This window comes from Octopus bimaculoides, chromosome 6 (assembly GCF_046866305.1).
Source record: "Octopus bimaculoides isolate indiv1 chromosome 6, ASM4686630v1, whole genome shotgun sequence".
In the NCBI taxonomy this organism is placed as follows: Eukaryota; Metazoa; Mollusca; class Cephalopoda; order Octopoda; family Octopodidae; genus Octopus; species Octopus bimaculoides.
This window is the reverse complement of record NC_142933.1, coordinates 5,894,630-5,907,361: the sequence shown is the minus strand read 5'-3', so window position 1 is coordinate 5,907,361 and position 12,732 is coordinate 5,894,630. Positions and strand designations below refer to the sequence as shown.

The 12,732-nt window shown below is 34.7% G+C and overlaps 1 protein-coding gene across 1 annotated transcript in view; it reads right to left on the bottom strand.

Annotated features, from left to right (window-relative positions):
• Nucleotides 1–11,750, bottom strand: part of LOC128248061 (uncharacterized) — a 244,661-nt gene extending 232,911 nt beyond the window's left edge. The window contains exon 1 of the mRNA XM_089353368.1: nucleotides 11,605–11,750. Coding sequence (XP_089209494.1) covers nucleotides 11,605–11,666 — 62 coding nt within the window. The 5' untranslated portion in view covers nucleotides 11,667–11,750. The remainder of the gene's footprint in view (nucleotides 1–11,604) is intronic.
• Between the last annotated feature and the right edge of the window lie 982 nt (nucleotides 11,751–12,732).

The window sequence follows — 12,732 nt, the reverse complement described above, 5'->3', positions numbered from 1 at the left end:
TATTGACGCTAACATTTCTTTGAGCAATACTAAAAGCTATATTAATATTCCTGATATAAATTCGAATCGAATTCGGTTCCTTAGCGACAATTCTGAGAGTAGAACCTCTGTTTATCAAAGTAAAATTACTTCGGGTTCTGATGACTTTTTTTTCGTCTCAGTTGTCGAAAAGAAAATCTAACCATTATTCTACTTTCACACATAGTGACAAACGCAACAATATTGGGCTTGGTAACTTTATTTTGTCTCTAAAGGAACATAATAAACAATACGTTTTGGAATGCAAAATTCTATCGATATCCTTTCCACTTGGCAAAAATGAAACATTTTGTCCGCTCTGTAACGATGAGCTCTTTTTCATCCATTTCTCGAAGAATTCTCTTGTAAACGCGTTTAAAGAACGCGTTTAAAGAACGCGTTTATTGTTGTAAACATTGGCAAAGATTGGTTCCTATAAGTAATTTCTACCAGTCTATAAAATCCGACCTTTAACTGTCTTCTTACATTGCATTCCAACTACTTATGTCTATTTCCACAAAATAATTTTCCACTCTATATTTTCTGTTAATTTCGTTAATTTCAAAAATATCTTCCTAGCATTTTCTAACGTCATATACTCATGTACGCGGAAATCACACTCGGTTAAAATGGTTTATTGATGTCTTTTTTTCCTCATTTTTTTCCACGGCGAGATGATTGCATTGTTTTATTTAATCTTTATACCCTTCGGAATAATCTCAATGCTATTTTCGAAACCTGCGTTTGACTCCATTTCTTAAATTAAATAAACAAATAAATAAATATATAAACACACTTTTGTTTGTGTATTAATGGTGCCATTGGTTTCAAGTTAGGAACATTTTTTTTTAATATCTTAGCAAGAAAGCAAAAGTGGCCTAAATACACAAATAAAGGAATTCTATCGACCAATCAGGTGTTGATTATTCATTCTTGTCCTTCAACATTTACGTATAGTTATATACATATACACGCAGACAAACGCACACACACACACACACACACACACACACACACATCTATACATGCACATTTTCATTATGGGTACAAGTTACAGAAGCACCGAAAGTTTCATCAATTGCTCTTAAATATTTGTTTATTATGTCCACGATAAATGTGACGTCAAAAACATCACTAAGTGCTACTAAACGAAACTATCAACCTTCTGCCGCTCCTAAAACTGTGCAAATAAATGGCCAAGTGGTTAGGGCAGTGAACTCGCGGTCGTACGGTTGCGGTTTCGATTCCAAGACCGAGCGTTGTGAGTGTTTATTGAGAGAAAACAGCTTTAGGTATTTTCGCTCAATAAGCACTCACAACGCTCGGTCTGGGAATCGAAACCGCGATCGTACGTCCGCAATCCGAAGCCCTAACCACTCGGCCATTGCGCCTCCAAATAATTTTGAAAAATGCAGAATGAATAATAATCAAATGGAGCAATGTGCGGCGAATATGGTGGACGGGGCATCGTTTCCAATTCAAACTGCTCCAGCCTTTGCAATATCATCCTTGCTGTATGTGGCCGAGGATTAACCTGATGGAAGAACACCTTTTGTCTAGAACCCAAAGATGGTGAAGACATTCTTTAGCTTGGGCTGCCCGTGTTTTGCTTGACATTTTTATAGACAACCCATTTCTCGTCACCAGCCACTATTTCGTCCAAACAAAGGTTCAGTCCTGAGGCGTAACAGCAAAGAAGAGCTCACGTTCACACTCTCCACGTTATTAGACTCTGAATGTTTGTGAGGAACCCATTGACCCGATGGCACACATGTGTCGATGAATGGTTGGATGATCAAATCCAAGGTTTTCTGCTAGTCCCCCAATAGTTACGACGTGACTTTGTTCCACCAGGTTTAGCAGGACATCTTCGTCGAGCTCAACAGATCTTCCAGAACGAGGCCCATTTTCTATGCTATAGTTTCCGGCTCGAAATTTCTGGAACCACCGTTGACACTGGTTTACGCTAATTGTCCGACCTCCACGTACTGCATTAATATTCCTCATACTTTCCGTTGCATTGTTGCCTTTATTGAACTTATAAAGAAAAATATGCTGAATATGCTCTTCTTACACTTCCAATATTGCGTTCAAAACATATCTGTTAAAATCGAACTGTACTCTTCAATACTTGCACTAATAATAAGCACAAGGTAAATTTACTACCTGTTTTTATAGCAAGTTGATGCAGGTAGTTCCTCGCGTCCCCCTCTGACTTCTAGTGTATGCAATTGAGAAACCGCATTATTTATAGGATAACCAATATATATATATATATATATATATATATATATATATATACGTACACACACACACATACACACACACGAGATGTGTGTGTGGATATATTCACAAATACGTGTACGTGCAGAACCACTTATAAAAGCACATGTGTATATACACACACACATTATATATATATATATATATATATATATATATATATATATATATATATATATATATCTAAATACACGCGTCAATACATACATACATATACATGTGTATATTTGTGTGTGTGTGCGTGCGTGCGTACACTTTGACTGGAATGTTTTTTCTTCTTGTTTTTGTATGCGTTTACATATTAGAAATATACAGAGGTGGTAATCGTGAATGAAAAGAGCATTATTTATTCATTTATTTGCAATGTCAGCCCAAGATTTTATGAGGTTGTGTTTCTCGTAGAAACAGGTTTCCGCAAAGATAACGATATCTAAAAGATATCAACGTTCAAACATGCTATTCTTCACGCCTAGATAATTTTGTATTTTGAATAATTTTCTTTTCAAACTCTCATTACTATTCAGTGCTCTCTAAAGCTTCTGCCAAAGATGAAATTGCTTTTGTATGAGAACGAAAGGAATATATTTTGTCATCAGTGATACAGATAGAATAACGTATTCATACAAAGATACATATAAACGTTCGATACGCACACGCGCGTGCACACGCGCACACACACACGCACGCACGCACGCACGCACGCACGCACGCACGCACGCACGCACGCACGCACGCACGCACGCACGCACGCACGCACGCACGCACGCACGCACGCACGCACGCACGCACGCACGCACGCACGCACGCACGCACGCACGCACGCACGCACGCACACACACACACACACACACACACACACACACACACACACACACACACACACACACACACACACACACACACACACACACACACACACACACACACACACACACACACACACACACACACACACACACACACACACACACACACACACACACACACACACACACACACACACACACACACACACACACACACACACACACACACACACACACACACACACACACACACACACACACACACACACACACACACACACACACACACACACACACACACACACACACACACACACACACACACACACACACACACACACACACACACACACACACACACACATTTATTTGCAGATAACGTTAAAATGCAGTATTCCAAATCTGTATGTAAATGTTATATTTGTGTAAAGTATGCATAAGATTTGGATATAGAAAATATTTTCTTCAGAATATTAATACCAAAGTAGCAGAGTGAAAACTTTCGGGGGTATTATTTATAAACCATTACACGTGTTTTACTTTCTAATAGGAGTTACAATATTGCACATGTAGTATAAAACCTGTAAATGCATTTCTTATAAAATCTTAAGACAGAGAATCAAATAATATTATTTGCTTCTCTGTCATCAGTTGACAACCGATGTCGCTTTGTTTACGTCTCCGTAACCTAGTGGGTCGGCAAAAGTGATCGATAAAATAAGTACTTGGCTTACAAAGAATAAGTCCCGGAATCGATTCGTCGGTTCGTTCGACTAAAAACGCTGTCCTCCAGCACGGCCGCTGTCAGATGACTGAAACAAGTTAAGCAATACACACACACATATATATATATATATATACGTATATATACCCTATCTGAGAGAATGGATGGATGACATCTTTCCGAATAATATTTTGTCAGAGACATACCTGCATATTTTGTGACCCGGAGTTAAACATCTTTGATGACAATCACCATAGAACATGAAATTTGCCCAATTTAACTCACTGCTTGATGTATCTAACTCGGCGTGTGTATATTAAGCTCATTTTATATTATGTTTCTATTAAATGTATCTTTCTTTAACAAACCGCACGTACCACGAATCTTAGCATGAATTATAGTCAATGTTATTTCATTGAATTAATTTTCGACACACATCAGCCGTTTGTTTGGATTCATAGTGATTTTCTTTAGAATGTTTTGTTATAAGAAAAACTCATAAATTTAAAATAAATTCGTTCTAAGAGACGCCTCATCAAAATAATGATGTTTCGCCGCATCAATAAGCATCTTATTGATCCAATATTAACAAATTTTAATTAGATACATTTTATTCAACCACAAAATCTTTGATTCAATGAAATTCGTGTTCAAATTTGATTTATTGGACAAATTTTAATATTAATTATTACTTGTCAAAATGGCGTCCTTTAAATAAGTTAGAATAAAATACACGCTTTAATGAAAGCAAGTCTGTGTTTTTGTGAATGCCAGGTTTGAGCTCGACAGGAAACGGTGTCCGGTTTTAACATGCAAATATGGTTGTCATACAATCTATGCTTAAATACAAGACGCAGAGAAATAGAAATATGGGAAAGAGAATCAAAGTGACTTTGCATGCGTGTGTTTGTGTGTGCGAGAAAGATAGATACACACAGAGAGAGAGAGAGAGAGAGAGAGAGAGAGAGAGAGAGAGAGAGAGAGAGAGAGAGAGAGTGATGTAGTTTCTGATCATGGAATATAGAGAAAAGTACGGAAGCAAGTCAAGGAAAGAGAGGCAAATATGTTGAATAGGAAATGTCAATAGAGATCTGTGGAAGTTCACATGTCAGAACATTGCCGCATATATTGAATATTTCTGAAGATATTATAATAAAAATAATACTTTTAATAATTTGCATTCATCAATCAATATATTTAAATTTTTATGTCAACTATCAACTATACTAAATATGTGCGTATGAGTGTGTATATATTATGCATATATACATATATGTATACATACATAAATGTGTTTATAAACAGTTGTAGGATTCGTTAGAATGAAGATATTTAATTATTCAGTATACCAAGAAAGGGGCGAGTTAATCAAATACGTATGCGTACTACATACATACGCATGATCATATATGCATATACATACAAGCATATAGATTCATGATCCAATAAATGTTCTAGATAGAAAATACGGAATTTTTCAGGTATGGCGTTTCGATAACAGACGGACGACATTGGTTCTAAAGGTTCACTACAGTTGTTTCAAACCGTATTTTAAAAATTCATGTTTAGTTCGATTACAATGATTACAGCATGGAAATACAGTCTTTATCAGGTGATTAATATTTCGAGGGGACAAAAAGTGATAAGATATAGAATGACTATTTGTTATCCATCGGCAAGCGAACGTTAATGCCATCTTTGACTATGGCGTAGATTCTCATCGAACAGGCTACTTCCAGTATAATGGTTAAGTAACTACTATACATAGTAGTATTAAAGTTATGAAGTATAAAGCAAATAAAAGAGAAATTAAATTAAACACTCTTATATCATTTGCCTCAACGCAGAAGTGTGTATGTTTATATAAGTGTCTGCACGTACGACTGTGCGTGCGTGTATATATATTGGGAGAAAAAGACTCAGATAGACAAATAGATAGATAGACAGGCCGACAAAGAGACAATCAGATAGATAGATAGATAGATAGATAGATAGATAAACACTTCCACTTATCCCGTGTTCTACCATAAAAAAATCCAGTTTCGTATTCATTCATGTCCATTGTTCTACTTATGTACAAGTTAGATAGTTTATAAATTCAAGAGACCTAGGCCTAAATAATTAAAGATTTGAAATATGTTGTTCTTCTGTGCCAGATAATCACTAATGCCCTTCTAACGGACACATAAATCATAGATGGCGCTCTTTGAGCAACCCAGTAGGCAATACTACCGACAGTGGCTATCTATTTAAACATGACGTACACAAGTACATTTATTTTCTACATGCATGTGTACGGTAACTATAGCAGACAAAAGTCTGCCTCATGTGCCTTGCAAAATTTAATATATTTATTTAATTTCTTAATGAAGTGTCAGCTGAATGTCTTGGGTATATCACGTAATAATCATTATTAAATATTGCAAGTTTATATGTATAAGCACACACACACATGTATGTATTTTTGTAAACATATATATATATAAAATAATGAAGGCAGTAAAACATCTTACAACTACGTTTACAAGCGTTTCATCATCGTTTAGTATAACCAGTCGTTTGTTATTCAGTAACTACACCAGGAACTATTGATTAATTTCCATGTGTAATTTAGGTTTTATGTTGTGTTATATTGAAAGTGATGAAACGATCGTAAAAGATGAATTAAATAGTTTCCAGAATTTATTTTTTCGTATTTGTTATTATATACACTCTCTGGACATTTTGTTGGTTTACGGATCATTCGAGTGTTTGCATGCAAAAAGCTTCATACCTTTCAATTTTCTGATAGCCGGTATCTATAGCAGTGGTTCATGTGATTATACACTAGCTATATATATATATATATATATATATATATATATATATATATAGATAGATAGAGAGAGATAGAGAGAGAGAGAGATAAAGTGCGCACATATATGTGTATATGCTTGTGTGTATATATATATATATATATATATATATATATATATATATATATATACACACACATAGGTTTATAGAAAGATAGATAGATAGATAGATAGATAGACAGATAAATAAGTATGCGCAAATATACATGTTTGTGTGTGTAAATATAGATATATATATACATGTATATACATATATATATATATATGTGTATGTGTGTGTGTGCGTGTGTGTATATATGTATACGCGTGTGCGTGTAAACATATATATACACACATACACACACACGCATACATACACGCTATATTGGTCAAAGCACTTATAATTTAATGCAGATTGCTATATATATACAGAGTAGTTCGTTGCGAGATTGGAAGATATTTCTTTACGTTGACTTGGGAGGTGAGGTCATAGCATCAGACAGTCTTAGCAGAGAAATGTATGGCTCTTAGCCAGATTTAGTCAGCATTATTGTAACACTAGTAGACCGTTGTCCAAACCGAGGCATTGTCAGTGTTCTTTATCAAAGATTGCTATATTATCTTCGGATATAATTTGCTGGCATCTATATAATCATGGCTGATTTGTGATCAATGCTTGCATGGATTAGCTGCCATATATTATGTGAGAAAATGAATAAAAAGAAAAGAGTTCTTTGAAAGCCGATTGAATGCTAATGAAAACTATACAAAACAGAAGCAGAATTAATGTCAGTTTTGAATTATCTATAAAACACAAACAAAGGAAGAGGGCAAAGTTGAAAAGAGCAGGTCGAATAAAATTCGAAATTAGTTCGCGAAGACGAACGGTGGCACAGATATAAAGAATTGAGAAACAATGACTTATTAAAAGAACAAAGTGCCACGCCGAAGCGATAATTTGGAAGTGACAATAGTGGTGAAACCTCGTTAACTTCTATAGACATTTCTGTTAAAAACCTGTTAAAGGTCGTACGATTTACGTAGGGAAAGTATTAAGAAACTTCTTTACAGTAACATAGATTTGAGAACCAATATCAAAATCTTCATACATTTACGTGTGTATGTGCCTATGTGTTTCTGTCTGTCTGTCTAGGAGAGAGTATGTGTATACATGTCTCTGTCTCTGTCTCCGTCTGACTGTCTGTCTGTCTGTCTGTCTCTGTATATATATATATATATATATATATATATATATATATATATATATATATATATACACACACATACGTACACACATATTCACACGTATATGTATATAATAGCCTAATAATCTTAAAATAATCTTGAAAAACCAGCAAAGCTATAAATGCAGAAGCCTGAGAAGTGATGAAGCAACGAGTCAGCGTCGTTTCTGCGAGTTTGTGTATACGTTTGTCTGTGTACGTAGGGAATTAAATTAAATAGTTTGCTTATTGTGCCTGTAGACCTGATGTATTTGCATATTTAGTACAGGGCATGAATATTTAAACCAATATGTCATAAATCATTTGTTCATGTGATTTGCTGTTGCACCATTTTTTCTGATACCTGTGTGTTTTTGAGCTATGGCATGAGACGCAGGTAAGCCCTCAAAGCAGCTGAATAGTCAACTCAAGGATAGAGTAATGTCGATCTTAATACAGACGCTCATAGAAATTGAAAAAAGATCAAACTGTCTCAAGAAACAAAAGAGCAATGAGAGAGAGGGAGAGAGAGAGAGAGAGAGAGAGAGAGAGAGAGAGAGAGAGAGAAAGCCGTGGTAAGCATAAGAACAAATCCCAAAACTTTCCATAAATTCGCAAAAGTAAAAGCCACAATATATTATAAAATAGGATCGTTGTTCCAAGAGAATGACTCACTGACAACGGACCCAGGAAGAATAAGTGAGATGTTCAGTGAACAATTTAAAAGTGCCTTCACGTCCCTCATTTGACACATGCAGATAAAGAATCCGGATCAATTCTTTGATAATGCAGCTCTAAAAAAAGGAGGCGACCGTCATCAATTACATAAATATTGAGGAAATATATGAAACAACGGCCAAAGATGAAATGAGTTCATGCTCCACCACTGCTGTTGATGGCTTCCTAAAGTCATGTAAGCTGGTTTTAGCGAAACCACTTTAGATACTTTTTCAAAGTTTCTTTGCAAGTGGTATACTTCCTAAAAAGCTGAAAGAAGCCATTATATGCCTTATCCTCAAAGAAGACGAGCAGAGGGCAAAACCTACAGGTCAATCTCTCTGAAATCGCATATCAGTAAAGTCAATTTTTGCAAAGTCATTTTGTTCAATGACGAAATGACTAAAAACGAGTGCGTCGAGTGTCGATGAGTAGAGGTAGTACGAAGCTAGCCTACTCCGAGGGGCGAGCACCCTTATAATAGCGTTATCAAAGGCAGAGAAAGTCGATAGCAAACCTGTTATTAACAGATTAAATCGACTCTTCTCATCATGTGGTCCTTGGTTTCTGTGGGAGTAGCCCCAACGCAGTAAGATTTACGGGGGTTATAGACAGTCGTGGAACACACATGGGACATGTGGCATGACAACAACCACTAAGGACTGCTTGATATCAGTGTGGCACTTTAAGCAAGTGTCTTCTGCCATGAATTGGGTCAATGAAAGATCCGTCTGTTAAATTTTCTGGTTCGTAAGAAGTTACTGAAAACATTCAATGTCAGCATTTCTGATTCTGAGGGGTAACTTAATTTTTCATCCCATTTAATCATACCATCTGACATTTAGGCTTTCTTTCCTGGACTCCACTTTGTTACAAAAATTCGATCCGTATCTCCAAGCCGAAGTTGTCTTCTTTTTTCTACTTCTAATGTTCCTCAAACTTGTTCTAAGCATTAACATGTAGGTCAGTGTATTTGTTGTTGCTGTTATTGTTAATGCTAATCATATTAAGCTCAGATGGAAAGCCTTTCAAAAAAACAAAAAAACATGTGGAAAAGCCATAGAGCCAAGAATATCGCAAGATTTCTAAAGTAAATATATTGTTATTTCGTTACAACGGTTTTTTTTTTAGAATTTAATATTGAACAGCATGAATTTGGTTCGAATAAGAGGAAGAACATTTATCATTGATATATACAATGGATTATAACACTTGAAGGCTGCATGAATGACTATTTGGTAGATAAGATCACAGCGATGCAAGAGCATTGGCATACATACACACACATGTTCATACATTTACAAATATATATATATACATACATACATGTATATATATGTATCTCTCTCTCTCTTGCTCTCTCTTTGTATATATATATATATATATATATATATATATATATATATATATATATATATATATATATATACATATATATATATATACATGGATAACATAGCACCTGTTGATGGTTGGAAAGTATATCAGCTTCCATGATTTGTATGAAAGCAAACCAAAAACAGCGAATGCACAAAGTAGTACAAACGAGTGACTGGTACCACAAAATTTGGTATAATCATGACAAAACACCTGCTCCTCTGTACTAATAATAATTCGTAGGTTTATGGATTTTGGTTGTATAACATGTCAATGTAATCATGCTCCGTGTGTAACTGGTACTTATTTTATCAGATACGAAACGACGAGAAGGAAATTTCACGCCAAAACGATTTGCGCTTCTAACGTATTCGAACGTAACAATTATATAGTGTAAAGCATTTCTCAATGTTCTACTGTGTTTCTCGACCAACTTGTTAAGTGCTAAGAATTCGATAATTCAATAATTTACTCATGCCTTCAGTATAATCAATGGAATTATACGCGAAAAATTATATTCTTCGGCACGAACGCCTAAAATAACAACTGCAAATTGAGTAAGTTCAGCGTGCAATTATTAGAAAAAGAAAACAATAATACTAAGGCCCTATTTCTTCACCTCCAATTTACTGTGAATATATTCTGGTTAGAAACGAAACTAATCTTGGACAATTGATTATATAATATATGTTAATTATATATATATATATATATATATATATATATATATATATATATATATATATATATATATACATACGTGTGTGTGCGTGTGTGTGTAGTTGGCAATCCTATTAGCTAGGTAACTAAAAATTAACTGTTGCAGATAATATAGAATACTGCAGTTGAAAATAGAAAGGAATCTTATGGAATCTAATTCGAAGGAAGCTAATGATAGGCGTCAGGCAGTGTAATTGCTAACTGAATCTGAGAGGCAAACCTTATAGACGTGTTTCGTGTCTTGTCAGTGGGAGACTCATATATTCCCAAATCATCAGTTTAAACGCATATATATATATAAAATGAATTTTTATTTGGTTTGCAAGATATTTAATATGAATACATGTGTTGGAACAATTTTTGTTGTGTCTGGGAGAGTCACTACGTCAATATTAATAACACACACATTGGTTCAAATCCACCCCTTTTTAACTTAGTCAATTGGTTACATCTCTACCCTACGGAGTAATTGATGGTTTGCTTCATTTGTTTGATTAAGCAGACAGTCATATGTTTTTCTTTTTGTGTTATTCGCCGAAGCCTTTTCATTGCAATTTGCAACATTTGCAGTGATTCCTCTCGTAGTCTGTTACGGTGGACGCATTTGACTGTTGTTTGTACATGTGTAGAATATTGTAGGTGTGTATGTGTGTATATATGTGTGTGCGCCTATAGGTGTGTGCGCCTTTAGGTGCCTATATATATATATAATCTCTATTTTTTGCATTAATCGCTGTTTTTTTTTAAGTAATTGTAAACATATATTATGTCCGTATTTTTGTATGCTGTGTAAATTTATGAAATATAAGCAAATGAAAGAAATAGCACATGTATGGAACTGCTAATTTAACGGTAAATGCCACAATAATTATTATAGAGAGACAAAGAATTGTATGTCTTACCTTGCAACTTCTGCGATAATTATCATCCGGTAATGGAAACGTAAAAATGTATTGTTTATCATTCGGTAAGTATGTTTTGTTTTAAACGAAATGAATATAAAATTTCATATTGACACTGGCCAACTCAAACTTCACACATGTCAGTCGTCCACAAAGTATATAAAACAAGCAACACACAACAAGGAGAAAGAGACAAAAATAAAATAACACGTGTCAATTTTTTAAAAATAAAAACGTTCAATAACGTTAACTGGAGTGCGGGGTTCGAATAGACGTCATTCCACCTTTTGATTTATCATTACCATTCTTTTCTTTCGATATTATTTTTCTTCCACTTTTATGTTTTTTCTGTCCTTGTGTTGTTCCCTCTGTGTTTCGACCCTGTGTGGTTAATAAAAAAATTAAGTCGTCAGGCATGTATGTGTATGTGTAGATGTGTATGCGTGTGTATGTGTGTGTGTGTGTTTAATAACGTACCGTATATAGTATGTCTGTACTTTTGTATGCAGTATAAATTAAGAAAATAGAAGCCCTTGTACAGAGAGACAAACAATTTTATATTTTACCTGCCAACCTTCCAAATGCTGCGATAACTATTAATCAGTAATGGAACAGTAAATGTGTATTGTTTTGAAGGAAAGGAAAATAAAATTTCGTATTGACACTTCACGCATGTCAGTCGTCAGGTATGTATGCGTAGATCTGTGAGTGTTTAATAACGTACCGTGATAATATGTCTGTATTTTCGTATGCAGTGTAAATTATTCCCCCAAAAATTACAGTATCGAAATGTGATTGTTTCAGTTTTAATACTGAAATAGTGGAAAAGTTTCATTTTTAAATTGAAAGTATTTGACATGAGTGTTTTTGTTTCACTTTTGACACGTAATACTTAAATAGTGGGGGAGATATTATGTTGCTGTGCGCTCGAACTAGGCAAGAATTAAAGAACGTTTTTGACTAAAACACAATCGGGACCCTAAGTAAGGCATGTGTAAAATTTGAATGAAATGGGTTGTGTAGTTATGGAGTTTTAGGGATTCACACAGACACACAGACACACAGACATACATTCTCATTTATATATATATATATATATATATATATATATATATATATATCAAATTT